A 20,234-nucleotide genomic window follows, 5' to 3' on the forward strand; every position below is an offset into this window, starting at 1 on the left:
TTGGTAAACTGGCATGCAGCTAGCTAGCATAACCAAGAAGCCATGTGAGCCGCGCGAATCGAGCCGAACTGGGGTGTTTGGCGGCAACACGTGGCTCGAGGTCGTAATTTCAGTGCCGACGTGGCAGGTGTGTCAGTCAGAAGACTGTTTGAAAAAGAAAAGCGACTACTACCCAGAATATTAATGGGAGATAATTGTTGTTTTTCAAAGGATTTTTGACGAGAAGTTGAAGAAGAAGAAGGAAAGGAATGGAAAGATAACATGAAGCTTTCAGTTTTGGGGTCCATATATGTGGAGGAAGATAGTAGTCACGGCAAAACGGGATACCAACAACACCAAAACACCATGATCATGAATTCTTTTGCAACCAAATTAATTAATTGCAATGATTATTGCACCTCACTAGTGACTAGTAAGTTTATTATTTGGTACCAACTTAATACTCGTCCAATCATATTGTTTAAGTGTAAATATTGAACTGCCGAGAATTTAAGGGCTTGTTTGATAATCATTTCAATTTTAGTTTTTATTTTTTATTTTTTGTGCTAGAATATAGAGGAAAAAGAGGGAGAATGAAAGTGAGAATGAGAGTGGAGATGGGATTGAGAGGGAAGATGAGAGAAGATAATGGGAGGGATGAGTAATAAAAGTGAAAACTAAAACTAAAAACTAATTCAAATTGTTTTCACTTTTGTTACCCCCCCATTTTCTCATTTTCCTCTATACTCTAGCATAAAAAATGAAAACTAAAAACTAAAATTGAAATGGTTATCAAACGTGCCCAAATTAATTCATACCTTTTTGTTGAGAGTTTCCCTAGGAAATAAAAAGCATTTTGGAGATTTGCTGAACAGATACGAGTTAGAACTTGCCACGGACATTGATTTTTGAATGAAAGTCATAAACATCAGAAAGTGATGCTAATGAAACTCGCTTAATTCTGATTAACAAATCTCCAAAAGCATTATGATGATGGAGTAATGGGCAATATATGCGATCATGCCCTTACAAGGAGAATTACTCCATACTACTAATAGAAGTACTCTTTTTCTTTTTCTTTCAAAAGAAATTTTCTTGATCATTTGTTTCAATCCAACAACTTGTTGTTCCACAGTGGTGCGCTTTATATATGCGACATTAATATGTGGGTTAGCATATATATAAAGTAAGAGACTTGTAATTCAGTTGATTAAGAGCATTTATTACTAAATTTAAGGTCTATATTCAATTTCCTCATTCTCTAATATCGTTTGTATAAAAAAATAATAAAAATAAAAAAACTTAAACAAAAAGAAAAAAGGTTGTTTAAACTTGAAGATGTCCTAAAAATATTGTTAAAGAAAAATATAAAAAAATCAATTTTAAAAAAAAAAGTTGATAAGTTTCCATATATATCTAGAAGAAATTGAACAAAGGAAGTTCCCTTTTTAAACTTGGAAAGAAAGAAAGAAAGAAAGTTGTAAAAAAATGAATAAAATATTATATATGGTGATGGTGAGAAGAGAAAATGGACGGAAAGCAAAGAAGAAAAAGGGAGTTTCTGTAGGAAGCTAGGGGGGGAGTGAGAGTGACGTCAGCTGCTGGGGACAACCATCAACCCATGCGCAATCGAGCGGTCCTCCCTCTCTCTTGTCTTAGCTCTCCTTCCTTCCCTTTTATATTCTCTTCATCTCTCTCCCTCTTAACGGAATTTTATTTAACTCTCTCTCTTCAACTTCGTCTCATTTTCTTGTTGTTGTTGTTCATCTTCAGTTTGTCTTCTTCTTCTTCATTGCTTTCTGTCTTTAACGAGTAATTACACCAACGCCGTTGATCAGGTAATTTTCAATTAACTATTTAATCAAATTAAGTTGTTTTTGTGGTTGCATGGCAAATTCCTTATCATAGAAAAACGCGTCTCATTAGTCATTCATTCCCACCAGACTATAATACTTTAATTTAAGGAATAAATTTGATCTTGTGTGTTTGTTCTTGGTAATTAAGACGACGATGGAGGAGCTATATATGCAACACAAGGTCTCTCTCCCTCTCATCCACCTGCATTTATTTTGCATCCCAAATATATATATATATATATTTGCATAGGACTTCTTCTTGATCCTGTCACAAACTATTTGTCATTATTAATTTCCCAGACCAGAGTGTTTCTTCTTCTTCTTCTTCTTCTTCTTTTTCTTCTTTTTGGTCTGGTTTTCTGGTGGAGATTTGATATCTCTGGTTTTCTGGTCTTGGGTATACATACTTTCTACCACTAGAGCTACAAGTCCCGGTTAACCCAGCTGTTCTGCCGGTTGAGCAATCAAGACTTTTGCTCAGTACACAAACACACGCTGAGAAAAAAAACATTCTGATCTATTAATTTCTTGGCCTATTTGACAAGTACTGATCAAGTGACATTCTACTCATGATCTCTGTCTGGGCCAACAAATGGTCATTTGCTCACATCTTTCTATTTGTTAAAACACATTAATATTATTGTTGACCTAGGCTCTCTCCAAGCCTCCTAGCCTCCTAGCCAGGTGACTTAAAGAGGAAAACAAGAGAAAGAAAAAACCTGGAGTCTAAGGTTAAGATTAATTAAACACATGGATTAGCTAAATTAGGATAAGTTTAGAGAACATTGATGATATGATGGTTTCAATGCATGCATGTTTGTTTGTTTGTTCTTCTTCTTTTGTATGTATAATGTATGGGTCAGCAGCAGTACTCTAGCTATCAAAGAAAAAGAGGTCAGATTTGTGCCATTGAAATTCTCGACAAGCAGACAAGTAGTTCAGTGCCCCCCGTCTTTGCAGTGAGAGAGAGACCACAGTTGTTTTTCTCTTTTTCTTTCTTATCCTTTTCTCTTAGCAGGCTTGATCCAATCAAACGCTGTCGTCTTCCATCTTTTTGCTTCCAAAAACCCTTTCCTCTTTCGAGACAAACGCATGCTTATTCTGTGATCACGTCATCCACCCGACTGATCTTCCTTTGCAATTCTCAATTTCAACCCTTGTATTTTTTTCCCCGTAATATATATAATATAATGGGTCTACTTTAACTAGTAATTAATTATTATAAATAAATAATTGTATTAAAATAGAAACCCCGTTCTTGATGCATCATTTCCACCATTCACCAACACAAGACAACATCATTAGCACAAACCTCTGGTTGTCCGTTTCTTGAGACCCCCCCTCCCTCTCCCTCTTCCCCCCCTCTGCACAAATTAGCAAGCTCCAATTTCCTCTTAGTTTTTATCAAAACCAAACTCTCATGATTCTCTTTTTCTATTCCTTATTAATTTCACTCTTGGGACAAAAAGTAATTAATTTAATTAATTACTTATTAATTGTCTCTGATTAATCTCTGAGAGAGAGATATATATATATATATATATATATAATTAAGTATTTTGTTTATCCCACGCGCTTATTATAGTTCCCTCTCCTATATCAAACCAAAAATGGTGATGGTGGGGGTTGCTCACCACCAAATGAGCTGATGATTATCTCTGATAACACTTGTCACCTTTTTAATTCATCATGTATAGACTCTTCATTATTCCTTTTAACTTACAATATTTTTAATTTTAATTTTCCCTTTTTTTTTCTACTTTTTAACATTTTAATGTTATCTACTGCCTCTTTTCACCTTTTTTCTTCCCAAGTTTTCATTTTCTCTGTATATATAAGTTGGTGTGGTGGTGGGCACTAATGGGGGTGTGGTGATGAATTTGATGCAGTACAAGCAAGGGCACCACAAGAAAACCAACCAGCTGCGCCATGATGGAGTCAATCGAGTCCACTGTCCCACCAGGTTTCCGATTTCATCCAACTGATGAAGAGCTCGTCGGCTACTATCTCAGGAAGAAAGTTGCCTCCCAGAAGATCGATCTTGATGTCATCAGAGACATTGATCTCTACAGAATCGAACCATGGGACCTTCAAGGTATGTACTAATTATATATAAGGAGTATTTCTTCACCTGGATGATAATCCTTTGGATCCATCATGCTTAATTACTCACTAGGGTTTATGTTTGCTCATCAAATGGATGCGTATGTGTTTTTTTATTTTTATTTCGTTTGGGTTCGTTTCTACCACTAATTTATCTTATATACCAACATATATAATTGCATTATTGGGGTGAACATATTCTTCTAGCATATGCACATCTAATACGATAATAAGGGTATCAATCTACGATAACTCGTACATTATTCGATCGATTTTTTTATTTATATCCAGTTAATTTAGTATTTGGTTTGTATAATTAACATGAATCTTGATCCGATTGATTGATTGATTGACATGAATGGGCAGAGAGATGCCGGATCGGGTATGAAGAGCAGAACGAGTGGTACTTCTTCAGCCACAAAGACAAGAAGTATCCGACTGGGACAAGGACCAACAGAGCCACCATGGCTGGGTTTTGGAAAGCAACGGGTCGAGACAAATCAGTGTACGACAAGACAAAACTGATTGGGATGAGGAAAACCCTTGTTTTCTACAAAGGAAGGGCTCCAAATGGACAGAAGACCGATTGGATTATGCACGAATACAGACTTGAATCCGAGGAGAATGGACCTCCACAGGCAAGTAATCTCATCTTCTCTCTCCCTCTCTCTCTCTCTCTCTCTCTCTCTCACACACACACACACAGAGATACATACACAAACCAGCACTGAGTATATTAACGGTAGAGAGAAGCTATGGTCAACATGGCATGGGTTTGAAGCAGCACTTGTTGACCTAATATACGTATAGGCTATAGCTGATTTAGAATTTCTTATAGATTGGAGTTTGGCATCGATTACCATCACTTGCTATACAAAAAGGTTTATGGCAACACTTTCTCTCTCTCCATGCTCGATCGTTCAACATCAGATAGTAGCCTCTCACAAACATGGTTTTTTAAATTTAAAAAAAAAAAAAAAAAAAAACTTAATATTGTGTGAGTACTGTAGTTTTCTAAAAGCCAATGGAACCATCTCATGTAATTTGCATGCGTAAGTCGTAGACCACTAATATATATGTGTGTGCAGTCTCACTTCCACCAACACATGAAAGTCAAAAGTTAAAGCTTTTAAAAGCATGTATTAATTTGCTTTCTACCAATTCATTTTCTGGTGTGGCTTTCTCCTGCTTCAGTTTGTCAAAAAGAAAAGTTCCAATTCTGTTGCATGGCCTTTGCCTTTAGATTGACATCAAGCTACGACTCTCTTTACCAAACAGAAAGAAAACTCCAAAAGCTACTTAAAGAAAATGCATGTCTATGTATAAAGGTCAAAAGGAAAAACATTCACTTTTCCCCTCAAGAAACATTCCCAACCTCTTTTCCACAACAACATGATTAGAAAAACAAAATGGAAAGTAATTTTATTTATTTATTTCAGGAAGAAGGATGGGTGGTATGCAGAGCATTCAAGAAGAGAACCAGTAGCCAAAACAAAGGCATTGAAGGGTGGGACTCAAGCTACTTCTACGAAGAACTCAACGGTGTCAGTTCTGTCGTTGATCCAACCGAATATATGATCTCGAGGCAGCCTCCAAGCTTTTTAGCCCAGAATTTCATGTGCAAGCAAGAGACAGAAGCTGACAGTTTGAACTTCATGCACTCTGATCATTTTGTGCAGCTGCCTCAGCTTGAGAGCCCATCTCTGCCATTGATATCAAAGAGGCCGAGCTCAATGTCTCTGATATCGGAGAACAATATTGAAGTGGAAGACGAGCCCAAGAAGGTGACTGACTGGAGGGCCTTGGACAAGTTTGTGGCATCTCAGTTGAGTCAAGAAGAGAGGTATGAAGGTGACGGAGAGTCGAGCTTTGGGGCACATGATGATTCAGAGATGGCATTGTTGTTATTGCAGAGTAGTGGTAGGGATGATGACCAGGGGAACAAGTTGAATGGGTTCCTAAATTCCAGTCCTGATGGTGATATTGGGATATGCATATTTGAAAAATAATTAAGAGGGACTGCAATAATGGAGGAAGCTAATTAATTTTTATTGGTAAGTAGGTATTATAAATGTTATAAGGGTTGATTGAATCAATCCCTAAGACATATATTTTTGTAAAAATATGGTTGTGAGTGTATTCTCTCTCTCTCTCTCTCTCTCTCTCTCTCTCTCTTCCACACACAGAGACACAAAGTTCCATGCATGTATATCTTAATTTGTATAATTAGTGATATACCCACAAGAATTTTTTTAAAAAAAATATTGAAATAGTGTTATTTTTTTTGTTGTTGTCAAAATTAGAACCGGAGTAGACTTACATACACAGATAACATGCATGGAGACTTGAATCAAAGTCCATTTAGGAGCATACCAAAAACCTGAACCAATCCAACTAATATCCCATTTAATTATTAAAACTAGTGTTTCACTCACTACGGAAAACTCAATCTAATTCTCCAAATGTACAATATGCTTATATACCAAAATCGTATATCAAGATATTATACCAAGAAAATTAGTCCACGACATACAAGAAAATTGGCTCATTGAGATCTCTCATCAATTCAAATAGATGAACATAATTTCCAAACCCCTCCACTCAAATTACTGTCTTGTTATGATTTGTACTCATGAATAACACCAATATTATCTGGTCACAAAACTCAAAAATGTCAACCAAAATAAAAGCGAACATATTCAAATCTCCCCTCAACAGTATTTATATATATACACATGAACATAAAGTCTTTGTTTTGTGATAATAGTATCATACACATTATCGATAATAATATCGCTAATTTATTTTTAATTTTTTAAATATATACGATAGTCTAAACTACAAAATGAATTAGAGTTTCTCACACACATATTATATTATCAAGAAAATACATCCATTACATAATCACACTATATGTACATGAAAACATGACAATATGATATGTATCTATGTAAATGTGAAATAAATTAACAATGAAAGCCAGATCAAATAAAGATTTTCCATGTATAAACATATGCGTGTGTGTTTGTTCACAAAATACTCAAACTCCATTTGTTGAGTGTCGTCGAGGCATGAGATTGTAAGCATCTCAGTGATAGCAATGAAAATATGTTTCAAAGCCCTGCAAAATCTACGTACGTTTCTTTTCTATTAAAAATCTAAACTAATTTTCATTTCGAAACATACAGTCATTATTTGGAGAGAGCTTAATAAAGATTAATATATGGTGAGCATGGTAAGCATGGCGGCAGGCATCTCTCTCGGAGAGAGATGCTCGGGTGTGGGTTGGGTGGGTCCCAAAAGGCTTGTTCACTGTCCAGCATGCGCTGTGCAACGTGGTACCTGTTGGGCATGCTTTGTCCTCATTCAGTTTTTGTATTTTCAGCTTCACTTCACATGCATGGCCATTGCTCTCTCTCTCTCTCTCTCTCTCTCTCTCTCTCTCTCTCTCTCTACCCTACCAATTTATGAAGAAGATTCAAACGAACACTTTTCGATATTGGACGACAACCCAGTGGCATTAAATATATTGGAGGTTGGACGAACAAATTAATCAAAGTTTTTAACGTGGCTTTTTCATGCAATGTGGACTATTTTTGAAGTATTTGTCACATTTTATGAATACCCTCAGAAATTATCTAAGTAGACATATGTGTCACACACATAGTATCCAAGCAGGGATAATATGTTTGATTTCTATACACATGTCAAACTGTAATTAGTATATAAAAGTAAGAATTCATAGGTACTCTCAAAAGAAGGAAATAATAATATTTTCTTTAACATAGTTTACCCTACTCACTTAAACAAGTCATTCACACCAATGTGTGGACCTAGTCTAATTAACTTGAGCTTGACCTTAGTGTCATGCATAATTAGAAGCAAGTGCTTTTCTCTTTTGCATGTAATTAATGAGATACGAGAGTGAAAATGTATTTCACTTTTAACTATAGCTAATTAATCATCAATCAATGTAATTTGTAAAGGCATTAAACCGGAAAACTTTGCAAGCATGATCCACTGTCGCCGGGCTACAAAAATTAAAGTCAAATGTGTTAACGCGGTTCATGATCAATCGCATCATGTGTGTTAGCCGGCAATTGCACCAAATGTTGTGAAAAAGGGGCCAATTAATTTCACTTCGGATAACAGGTTTTTATGTGTGGGATCCAGATGCACCTTAGGCATAAAAAGCACCTTTCCACAAAGTTTGGTGCAATGGCCATTAGAAACATGCCAAGTTTTAGCATGTAAATATTAATTATTATGCGATCTAATTAGGAATGATTTGATTATCCAGAAAGTTATTCATATCATGAAATTAAATCCTTTAGCAGATGTGTTTGTTACGCTAGTTGGACAAGGTAGTATACTGTGTATTCATATCTTGTTCTTAAGTTCGATTAGAATCTTTTGAGTGCTACTATAATTTGTTAAAATAATGTATGATGCCAATGCGTTTTACAGAATGATTCTTATGCCGTATTGTCTTAAATTTTTTAGGATTTTTCTTTATTGAACTATAAAGTATAACTATCACTAACTTGAATAAAACCCTAAAAGCCCTTTTGGAACAACTCCAAACCTTATCCTATTATTGTCCTCTGAGAGATAATTTTATATAGTGTTTGTCTGCAACCGTTCAACCAGTATTTGACAACGCCAAGTGAGTTGTATAAGACAGGGCCTCCTAATCATGATGAATTACTTATAATCCAGTTGAAACATGATTTCCTTCACCGATTTGAGCCACGTGGCATATTGGGTTTCCAATTTACTATATGTAGTTTATAGTAAAAATGTTTACCTTTTGCCGACCCCGTTGCACAACTGTGACATTCAGAGCAGCCCCATGACCGTGAGCTGTTGGAAACATCACACCACGTTCCATCAAATGAGTGCAGTGAAAACCATGTTGATTCTTCTTGAATATATAAATAATAATCTCCATTTCCAGAAGCCAAAAGCCAAAAGGCACATATTATATGCTAATTAAGTTGCTTATGGCCAGAAAGTGGTCTTCAGCTATAGCGCTAAGCTAGCTAGCTTTTGAAAGTGGAAGAGACACAGGGTGAGAAAGATGATGGATGAAGATGAAAGCAATTATAGCATAGTGGTTGACCAAAAACAAGCTGCCTTTTGGACAACAATGATACCTATGAATTATGATGATGGCACCAGCAGCAAATGCAAGCCAGCCTTGTGAATATAACAATCAATTGGGAATTGGGATGATCATATTCCAAATTCATCACAGAGAGATGCCATATCGATATAATATTTCACAATCCAAATTGAGTAGCACCAATGAGAATGCACCATGTACCTGGTTTCTGATGGCCTACCATCGATATCTCCCCTCCACCTTAAGGTAGGAGCTCTCTGTCTAGCCTTGCCTTTGAGGTTTAGTTGCTTCTGTATGTGTTGTATCGTTTTAAGCTTTGTTATTTTGTTTCTGCTCCTTTTGGGGTTTCTAGTGAATTCAGATTCAGTCCAAAAGAAATGAGAATGAACACTTCAATTCAATGTGAAATGTACATATGACTTTATGTTATATTCTAATTAGTCAAACAACCTTAAATAAACTATACTCGCATCTCCGAATGTTTCATTTACACTGTGGCGATATAACTTTTCTAATTTGAAAACAAAAGAAACAGTATCACATCAATCGAGATAATTTTTTTTTGAGATTTGTTTTGACTAGTCACAACACATTAATTAATTTTTATTCTTTGATTTTCTAGTTACATCCTCACCGTTCAACAGGATTGCGTGCCCGTCAACAGAACCCTAGTACTTCACTATGGAAACCTACATAGAGCATAGACTATGGCAAAAAAAAGTAGCAATCCTAGTTATCTAATTGGGTAAACCAGCAAGAATTAATGCTAGGAAAGCATTTGCAGCCGGTGTTGGATCAATTTTTATTGAGTAGCCAGACTTTTCCTCAAAATGATTCAACATGATCATGGAAAAAGTGATTCGTACTGTGTGCCACTCCCTGCTCTGCTTTATATCCTTTGTAGCATTGTGATTGTATATGCTAACAAAAATCTTTTACATTTGGGCTCCAAATCACTTGAAGAGGTTGGAGAGGTTGGGTGCGAGCAGACTGGAAATGATTGATGGGCTTAGTTTTACAATGAAAGGAATGTGGACTGGGCTTTAACTCAGCGCAGCTAACCCTTGCATTCAACTTTGATTCTAAGAATGCAAATTTAGGACTTTGTTTTTCTTGAGAAGTTCTAAGATTGTATTCATAATTTAGCCAAAAAAGTCACTAGCCATAAAGACCATTACAATAACGGAGAGGTTTAACATCAAAATTAAGATAATATGTTGCGCCTCCACTAACGAACACGCAGGATCAAAGAAATTATAGCATAGGCATCCCAATTAAGATTTCAAACTCAGAATAGTCAAAAATAGATAAAACTTGAAAAAACCAAGCCATAACTATACGAATAAAACTTTCACAAAGGAGAGATGAAAACCTCTCACAAAGGAGATGTAAAAGGCTCTCACAAAATAAAAGGTAAAAACTACACAGAAAACTTAAAGAGTCTTTGTGACTTATTTCAAACATAAAGAAACTGTAAAAATGATGGTGATGGAGATCTAACACCGAAACGTAGGTGGAGATTTGACGTCGAGCAGTAGCCGCCTGTGATAATTTGAGGAAAATTATAAAACGTAGACAAATAGGGAAAACTTTTTGTCTCTGAAAATGAAGGAAGAAGAGAGGGAAGAATAGGAGAGGGGAGAGGAAAGGAAGAACAATGGTTTCCTTCTCTCAAAGTAAAAAGGGCTTTAGGAGTGTTTTGGGAGAGAGAGACTAGGGTTCTCTCGACATGCAATTAATTTAGGACATACTAGAAGTTACTTATTTTAAGAGTAAGAAGAAGTTCATCTATGCTGACCCATAAAAGCTTGTGCTTAGAGCATCCATAATGGGAGAAATTTTTTAAAAGAAGCCAAAATGGACAAAATTGCCCTTATTTATTTTTGGATTTCTTAAGTAATCCTTTACATTTGCATGTCTTTTGTTTGAAAGTTGAGAAATTTTTCTGTCTTTTTTGAAAAAGTTTTGGCTTTTTCTAAAAGTGAAAGTTTTTTTTTTTGTTAAAATCTAAATTTACTGATAAATTTTAGGAAGGATTTGGAAAAATACAACTCCAACCGTGCTACTTATTTACCTCCTAAAATAGGAAAACATCTAGGATCTCCTAAATCTGAGGAGAGAGAAATGACTCCTAATGGCTCATGTTGTTTTATTTAATGAGTATTTCAAACATTTAATTAATGTTAATTAATTTTTATATTATTTTTTAAATAAAAATAGACTAATTAAAAAAGAGTTGTAACATTTATAACTCTATAAACTAGAGAACATGATTAGAATTTAAATTTTATAAAGAGCTCCTAAAATAATTTTTATATTTATTTAGTTAAAAGTTAACAAAAATAAATGGAGAGAATGATTGTTGATGCTCTTATTGTGTTATAGATAACTAGTGAGCAAAAAAGTAAAGACATAAATAAAGTTGGAAATTCCCTATGAGAACACACTTAGAAATAGGAAAGTTCTACAAGCTACAAGCAGCTTCATAATTTAAAGGGTGTAGAGACCAGTGGCATGAGTTGCTAAGGCAACACCAATTTGGCTTTCTCTTGAAGACCCATTTTGCATACCAATTTCATAGATGAACCAAATCTATGATCTAGCTAGCATAACATTGCAACCAAACGGAACCTTTATGAGATGATTGTGTTTTGTAATGTCAAGAGTGTTTTGAGAGAGAGAGAGAAGAGCAAACCCAGCAAATTAGTACAAAGTCAGTTCAGTTCCATTCCATTCCATTCCAACATAAGATTACATATTCACAACAAAAACAGAGCACCTGCTAACTCCTAACACCAACACACACAACCCAACTTCCTTCAACTTAATTATTACTAATTCATCATCGCTCTCAACTTCTATACAACTTTTTCACATGTTTCACTTCAAGCAACAGCCTTCTTGGGTTTCTTAGCAGCTGGGCTCTTGATGGACTTGGGCTGCTTAGGCTTAGAAGCCGTGGACTTCTTGTTCTTCTTCGCAGGCTTCTTAGTCGCCTTCGGAGCAGGGGCGGTCGTTTTGGTATTTTTCTCCGTTTTGGGTTTTGTTGAAGCCTTGGTTTTGCCTGTGGTTTTGTCCTTCTTGCCTGCCTCAGAGAGCTTGTAAGAGGCCCTGATCTTGATCAGCTTGCCTCTCGCCGCAGAGTTCTTCAGTTGCAAAGCCAGGGTCTTCTTGAAGTTGGAAGGAAGCACCGCCTTGTGCTTCTCCTCCATGTACTTGGCTATGGCGTAAGGACTGGACCCGCTCTTCTCGTTCAGAGACAACAGTGCCTCCTTTATCATCTGTGCACAAATTTCACAAATATTTAAGAAAAACCCATAAACAGAAATGAAGAAAAGAAAGAAACCGCGATCTGAAAACCCCGAATTCAAGTACCTGAAAGTATGGAGGATGAGCAGCGGTTTTGGGCTCTTTAGGCTTCTTCTCCCTTGGGGTTCTCGTCTTTCTCTCTTTGACCGGCTTTTCTTCTTTTTTGGGCTCCTCCATCGCTGGAGCCTCCACTGCCGGCGGGGCCTCAACGGCCGGAGCCTGAACTTCTTCTGTGGCTGACATCACGGTTTTTTTTTGTTCTGAAAATATAAAATTAGCACTGACCGACTGACGCCACTGGAAACTGAACCTATTGGTATTTATATGGAGGGAGGGATCTGTGGGTAAGACGTTCTGGGTTGTGATTGGTTGATTTGATGTGTTCCGGATTGACAAGTTGAGCAGATAAAAGATCTGGAACGTACACGTGGAGAGAAAGTGGGATGTCGGATTTCCAGCGTGGCCTTGGTTTTCTTATCGAGTTTGATTCTGGTGGGAAAGAGTGTGAGTCTGTGTTTTCTTCTTGTTCTTGTCGGCGATTTTCTGCGGGTGTGGTTTGTATTTCGAAGTGAAATTTTGAGAAGATTGAAGAACAGAAGGTGTGTGTTCCAATGTGGGTTGAAGGAGGAAAAATGGTTGGCATTTCAGGGGGATATCGAGGCAGGAAATACTAACAGTTTTTTTAAAAAAGGGAAAGAAAGAAAGAAAAACATATGTTTTTGTTGGTTTTGTCATTTTGGCTTTTTTGTAATTAAAATTGAAAATATAAGATCAAAGATATTGAAAATGCGGGAACGTCACTTATCCATTGAACTTCTCTTTTAAATAAAACTAGTCTCTCTGTACGCACTTCCACACCCGCAAGAAGTTTTTTCTTAAAATATTTAAATTTATTTTAAAATTAAAAAAGATAATGAGTAGTTGTGTTCTATAAAAATAAGATCTATTATCTTTTTTTTTTTTTTTATATATGAAAATTTGTGAATTTACCATATTATCCTCATTCAATTAATAATTTCAATTCTTAATGTTTGCATTAACTAAAAACATGTTCTGGTATTTTGAATGTTTCATCATTTTCTGCCTTTTACTTTATATATATAAATAAAACAACTAACATAAATAGGAAAAAGAAATAAAAACAGAAACCTCCGATAAATTCTTATCTTGATAGCTCAAATTTTTGGTGATGTTCGTATTTTATTTAAGAAAAAAGTAATGTTGCATTTGTTTCCCTAAAAATGCTTGCAGAATATCATGGAGTTAATTAATTGTATTTTTTTTTTTTACAAATATAAAATTGTAATTTTTGTTTTTCTGAATCCCAGAAATCACCCAATCCGCTTTGGGGATCAGATTCGAAAATGGGCCCGACGCCGAACCCTACAATCTTTGGGGAAATTGCCTGTGTCAAATGCAAAGTATTTGTCTTCTAGAATTTTCAATGGTGAAAAGAGTATAACAGAACACCCCAAAGTCCACCAACCACCAATATTTTTCACATCCCAATCAACAATTATAAATATATACGCTAGTCAAGTTTTTACATGACAACTATTTTTTTATGCGATTTACATGACAGCTATGTTTTGCTAAATGACAAGACAAACGAACTTTATAATATTCTGATCATAATTTAACATGCACAACTTCAGAATCAAAACAAGAAAGGAGACACAAATGAAGAGGGAAAAGAAAAGGGGCAATTCTCTGAAGGAAAGTGCACAACAGAAAAAAAAATCATACCATCAGACTTTTTATATAGCATCAGCGGTTATCCATGTTCCTCGATAAAAAAAAACCATGTAGCCTACATCAACCTAAAACTAAGAACTCTCTATCTGATCTAGGAAGAGATTCCCTATGTTATGCATGTCTCTGCTACGTCTTAAAAGGATCAAAATCGGAGGATGCATCAAAATGAGGCATGGGTATATCCTATGTTCATTCTCTCAGTTCAGCATGAACAGATAATTTAAAAGGAAGAACGCTGACCAGTCGAACACTTGGTTTGTAAATACAAGCAAGGCAAATCAATCACAATGGTCGGTCATAGCATAAACCTCTACCGAAAAGTATTCAGTTTGTCAAGACCAATTACATCCTAACCTAATATCCCTTTGTTGACACACAGACGCAGACAATGTACCTTCAACTAAGAACAGTGGATTCAGGATCCTTTCCTCCACTATCAGAGAAGTCATAAATGGCCGACATTTGCTAAATCAATCACAATGATCCTAAAAATATAAGGCCCTACTGAGAGGTATCGGATCATCAAAACGAATTACATCCTGAGCTTCTACCTGACTGACAAAACACAACGTACCTTCAATGGAGAACCAAAATAACACACATTCAGTATCCTGTCCTCGGTTTTCAGAAAAATCATAAATGGCCAGCATTTGCCAACAGAGAGCTTTGAACTACAGAGAAAAAAAAATATTCAACCATTGAAAGTCCAATATTATCTTGATGAAAATCACAGATGGTCAATTGTTGGACCTTAAAAACTACTCAGCAATAACTAGTTGTCACCTGAGAAACAATGAACTCTAACCTGATCAATCACTTGTGCTCCTCGCAGGGATCCCCAACAAAATAAATCCTTTATGAAATTGAATATAACTGGACACCATATGGCAGACTTGACCTGATCAATCACTTATGCTCCTCACGGATAGACACCAAAACAAATTTACTTGATTTTTTTAATTCCAAACAGCATCAGCATCTATCCCTCAGATAAACTGAACATTAAGTTTAAGTTATACTAGACCTCTGGCAGAACAGTTTGATGAAACATGGCAACAATGTTCATGAACCACTATATCCATGCCAAATACAGCTAGAGAACCTGAGCTACATTTTTCAATAAAGAAAAAAGGACCACATAACATCATACACACCACCACCTCATTCACCCATCAGCAAAAAACAAGAATGTCATATAGAAGCCTACCCTAATATAGAAAAACCATAGAACTCCATAATACATGCATATTGTCTCTCCATTTAAAAAAACCTTCAGGTTCATCTCCATCAGCATGCTTATTCTTATCCCTTGCATCTCCATGAGAAAGGAAAAACCCTAAACTGAAAACCTTTTATCTCCCACAAATCACCGAACTTGATTTCTCTAAACCACAAAATTAACTGTAATCAACAAACAAATGGCCCATGCCGTTATTTATAGATAGGGCTCGAAAAAGCATCTTAGCTTCAAAAGAACCATAACAGAGTTCATCGAGTTGTCCATTCCTAGGGTAAGATGAGTAAATCTTTTCCAACCTCTGCCATACAAACAATTACTAAGTTTCTAAGTCAGGGGTCCTTGAAAGACTACCTAAACTACAAACATCAAAACTTCGGAAATCCTACCCAAATTTAACTAAACAGGCAACTAACAAGTAAAGAAGATAGATGGAGAATGAGGAAAAGTAGGATGAAGACAGAGAGGTGAAAGAAATATTCAACTTCTTTCTAACAGCAATCCACTTGCCCATCTTTGATAAATTACATCCTGCGTGCAGATCCATGGCCACCTGATCACAATTAATAATAACCATTAGAACATTAGCATACGGAATTCACAATCACAGATTATAACTTAAAATCATAAAGCATTTCTATTACCAAAAAGTTCTCGAGTCTAAAAGTAGTGGCCTCCTCTATATGAGTGATTCCTCCCATAATAAGATGAATATGGACCAGAATGATACTGCAAAATGAAATTGATATCATCATCATATGTTAATGTAAATGTAAAGTAAGTCACAGTCACGTAAGCATTAATTGCTTACTTCAGGACCATAAAAATCAGGAGAGTAGAGACTACTGCCAGCTCCATAAGTATCTAGAAGATAAAGCAAATTAAGTGAGTAAACTGGCATAAAAGTTAACAATATGGGCAGCCCAGGAGAAGAGAGGAAAAACAAAGGAATGCTGAGCATAAAATCCATACCACTATAATGGTTTCCGCGGAATGAAGCTGTTGGATCAGTATAATCCAACCGTGGGCGACGTCTACTAGGCTCCAAGTAATCATAATCATAGTCCTAAAGGTAGCACATATATGATAAGGATGGGCATAAAAGGCTTAGAGAACAACAAAATGTTATCAAGGGAAGCTTACTCTCATATGAAATGGACGTTTTATTCCTTGTGTGTTATCATCATAAAAATAAGGTTCATCAAAATGACCCCCCATTGGCGGTCTGTCAAAATGACCCCCCATTGGTGGTCTGTCAAAATGACCCCCCATTGGCGGTCTGTCAAAATGAAACCCCATTGGCGGTCTGCCAAAATGTCCTTCTGGAGAATATGGAAGCCTTCTAGGAGGAATATGCATACCATAGCCTCTATCAGGGGCACCTGGCCAGGGTCCATCTATGTAGGGTCTTGATGATGAACCTCCAGCGGATGGATAATGACCACCCATGAAAGGGCCCCTTCTCCCCCCTGAGAAACATAACAAAATCAGTAAGATACTTTTGGTGGGAGGGGGAGTTGAAAAACTACAACACATGATTAGAAGCACAACAGAAACCTCGTCCATGAAACTCATCATATGGGTAATCGAAGTCATATTCATTTGGGAAACCCATCCTGCCAGTTTGACCTTGTCCACCATGATAGAAATGTCTGTCACGTTGGAAATTTGCACGGTTGAAATGATGTCCACCGCGACCAAAACCCCTCCCTGTGAGCAATATAGAGTAACAACAAGAAAATGATGTGCAAAGCAAAATGAATCTTCAACCAAACAAATAAACATATATCTTACCGAATCTTGGAAAGATACCACTACCACCACCACCACCATCACCACCAATTCGAAATCCACCGGCCATTCCACCCTTCACAGCCTGAGTTTTAGGCAAAGGATTTGAAAGTCTTGCTTTCACTTTTATCTAGAATTACAAAAACCAACATAAGTACCAAATTAAAATAGGTAATGAAAGTATGTTATTCAACTAATAATTCTGTGCCATGCAGGACATGCAATCACATCTGAAGAAAACAATGGCCAATCATCCCTTGCGTGTGTGTATGCATGTCTGTATACAAGAATTCATGCATCTATGTAAAGCAGTTAAAGAACATCCCTATCCTTGCCTAGTCCAGCTTAAAAAATCAATGTTTATTTATTTCCAATGTGTCACATAACCTAATCACTTGTTTCCACAGAGAGAGAGAGAGAGAGAGAGAGAGAGAGAGAGAAACACAAGAATACCTTTGCGTTTCCATCTGCCAGTTCTATATTATTTATACCATCAACACAGGCCACAGCAGATTCATGGGTTGAGAAATCAACAAATCCAAAATCTTTCCGCTTGGCTGTAGACATATTCCGTGCCAGAACAATGCGTAAGATTTCTCCATAGCATTTAAATTGCTCCCTAACCTGGTCCTCATCCCAATGAGGTGGCAGGCCATCCACAAATACCGACTTCACTTGGGACATGATCTCTGGGTCAGGCTCACGTAGAGGTTCAGCAAAAGCCACTTTGGCAGTTCTTTCAAGGTGACCAAATATAGCATCGGGCTGTTGAAGCCTCTTGTATGCAAGCATAGCATCACCATGACAAGAGAATTCAACAAATGCAAAACCTCGGCTCAACCCATCATGTTGAACATCTGGGACAAGATTTATGTTCTCAACACCTTCAACACCATAATCCTTCAATTTTTGTTTAATCTGTCATCCCATATTATGATAAAGGAAAGAGTGAACAATCCTGAGAAGCATATATACAAATTTAAAGATACTTATAACTTTATCCCTTTCTGTTACCTATTTACTTATCTGGTTATCTAAATTAATACTGAATGACACTTACAGCTTCCTTTGTCCATGTATTGCAGATATTACCCAAGAACAACGTGTCGTTGTCCTCACTCGGTGCTGTCCCACATCGCTTCCCTCGAATCTGCAGAATGGTCAATTAGAATGAAGCTTATAAGAATATGAAACAGGAAAGACAAAGAAAAATCCATACAACAGGGTTTTTCATTTCAGACAAAGCACGCCTTGCAAGCTCCTTATTTTCGAACTCCACAAATGCATAACCCTTGTTCTTATTAGTTGAAGTATTCTTGTGTAACCTAACTTCAACTATCCCTCCAATCCTCTCAAAGACCCTTCTCACATCTTCCTCCACAGCATCCCGATCAAGCCCCCCAAGAAAAATTTCTCGTTCTTTCTTCATCTTGCGTTCATTTGCAATGGCTGTTAATTGCTTATCCTCCAATGTCTCAGTTTCTTCTGCAGGATCCTCTGCATCATCCTCTGGAAGTTCCTCTTCTCCATGTTCTCCAAGATCCACTTTCTCACCATACTCGTCCATCTGCTCATCACCATCATACACATCTTTTACACCCTCAATATCTTCTTCTTGTAACCCCTCTTTGACATTTTCTACCTTGTTAGCAGCCTCAACACGGGTCCCCTCTTCATCACCATTATCCATTGGCTCCTCCTGATCTCCTTTCACTGCCACTCCCTCTTTTACATCATAATATGGTTCATTCTCAGAAGACTTTCCAACCTCCCCAACAACAGACTTTTCTGCCTCAACTGGATCATCTTCCTTGATAGGATCCACCTCCTCAACAGGATGCTCCTCCTCAAAAGAACCCTCCTCTTCAACAGGATCCTCTTCCTCAATAGGATCCTCTTCATTTTCACTAGGATCTGGTTCTACTTCCTTGGCGCTTTGTTTGTTTGTTGGCTGTTCAACCTTCTCAACAGCTGGTTCCTGACCTCCAACAGCTGATTCTTCCTTCCTTGAAGGCTCTCCAACATTCTCAACAGTGCATGCTTCAAATTCCACATGGCTTTCCTCCTTTTCAGACTTTCCATCATCCTCAGAAATGGGATTCTTCTTTGTGAACTCCGCATCCTTGAGATCTGCCACTTTCTCCTTGTTTAACGCATCTACTTTTGCCCTCACCGAACCCCCTGATTTCCGTGTATGTGATGAAACAGATTTAGCTGATGCCGGTGTATTAGCTTTCCCAGGCGATTTTTTCGCAACTAATTTATGCACTACACCAACTTTAGAGGCTGGTGTCACCTTGGCAGTACCAGCTGATGCCTCAGCCTCCTCAACTACGAGTAACCCACAGGTTTAAAAAAAAAATTGTGAATAACTAACAAACACCATGCCATCAATAAAATATATCAAGCATAGCGATTCAAAACTGACTTATTCACAACATCTTCAACTTAATTGGAAATAAAAGGTATAAATATCTACGCTCCAGTACCTGTGCTGTTCTTATTTCACTAAGTACCAAATTTCATTTCCTATATGCAGCAGCAGTCATAACTTCAGAGGCTAAACCCTAACTCAATCAAACAAATTATTAGAAGTTCGAAACAAATCAACACATAACTAATTCAATAGCTACCTGATGATTTTTGAGAGTTTGAAGCAGTAGGGGGTGTAGTCTCCGTCTTCTTGACTTGCTTAGCTCTGTCAGCAGCAGAGACGCGTTTCGTCTCCACAGTTTTAGGAGCGGCCGCTTCTAAGTCCAACTGAGAAGCCGCGGGTTGTGCTTTAGCGGTGGTTTTCCTCGCCGGCGGTGTTTTCTTGCCGGCCGCCGATTTCAGAGTGTCCGCATTGCGAGTTCTCATGCTGACTATACGCAGCGGATAGGTAAGCAACTGAGAGAAACAGAGTTAGGGCTTGGCAATTGTAGCTTTGGAATTTGACTGTGAAATGGCGGAGCGCGGTGGAGTTTTCAGTTTTGTGAAGCAAATAAGCTTCCGTCGAGGTGTTTATAGGGAGCTACGCGCTAAAGAAAAGTTCGCGAAAATAAATTGTTACTAATTAATTTCATTTTTTTTTTTTGTC

At 37.1% G+C, this 20,234-nt stretch overlaps 3 protein-coding genes across 4 annotated transcripts; 1 reads left to right on the forward strand and 2 right to left on the reverse strand.

Annotated features, from left to right (window-relative positions):
- Window positions 1-1,700: 1,700 nt before the first annotated feature.
- On the forward strand, window positions 1,701-6,089 carry LOC117634804 (NAC domain-containing protein 37-like). Of its 2 annotated transcripts, none has more exons than XM_034369029.1 (4): window positions 1,701-1,817; window positions 3,725-3,930; window positions 4,305-4,576; window positions 5,378-6,089. In XM_034369029.1, the coding sequence occupies exons 2-4, from the start codon at window positions 3,765-3,767 to the stop codon at window positions 5,945-5,947; spliced, it is 1,008 nt and encodes a 335-aa protein (XP_034224920.1). In that variant the 5' UTR covers window positions 1,701-1,817; window positions 3,725-3,764; the 3' UTR covers window positions 5,948-6,089. The 2 variants fall into 2 exon arrangements, with proteins under 2 accessions (XP_034224920.1, XP_034224921.1); XM_034369030.1 differs by lacking the exon at window positions 1,701-1,817 and adding an exon at window positions 3,480-3,526 and having other exon boundaries at window positions 5,378-6,080.
- A 5,677-nt stretch (window positions 6,090-11,766) lies between these two features.
- On the reverse strand, window positions 11,767-12,726 carry LOC117635812 (histone H1). Its single transcript, XM_034370180.1, has 2 exons — window positions 12,439-12,726; window positions 11,767-12,344 (listed from the first exon to the last, which is right to left on the reverse strand). Exons 1-2 carry the CDS (start codon window positions 12,613-12,615, stop codon window positions 11,949-11,951), a joined length of 573 nt encoding a protein of 190 aa, XP_034226071.1. The 5' UTR covers window positions 12,616-12,726; the 3' UTR covers window positions 11,767-11,948.
- Window positions 12,727-15,529: 2,803 nt separating this feature from the next.
- On the reverse strand, window positions 15,530-20,184 carry LOC117634480 (nucleolin-like). Its single transcript, XM_034368613.1, has 11 exons — window positions 19,789-20,184; window positions 18,375-19,486; window positions 18,216-18,305; window positions 17,609-18,073; window positions 17,159-17,285; window positions 16,922-17,074; window positions 16,508-16,833; window positions 16,337-16,430; window positions 16,176-16,228; window positions 16,009-16,093; window positions 15,530-15,917 (listed from the first exon to the last, which is right to left on the reverse strand). Exons 1-10 carry the CDS (start codon window positions 20,012-20,014, stop codon window positions 16,025-16,027), a joined length of 2,715 nt encoding a protein of 904 aa, XP_034224504.1. The 5' UTR covers window positions 20,015-20,184; the 3' UTR covers window positions 15,530-15,917; window positions 16,009-16,024.
- Between the last annotated feature and the right edge of the window lie 50 nt (window positions 20,185-20,234).

Source organism: Prunus dulcis, chromosome 7 (assembly GCF_902201215.1).
Source record: "Prunus dulcis chromosome 7, ALMONDv2, whole genome shotgun sequence".
In the NCBI taxonomy this organism is placed as follows: domain Eukaryota; kingdom Viridiplantae; phylum Streptophyta; class Magnoliopsida; order Rosales; family Rosaceae; genus Prunus; species Prunus dulcis.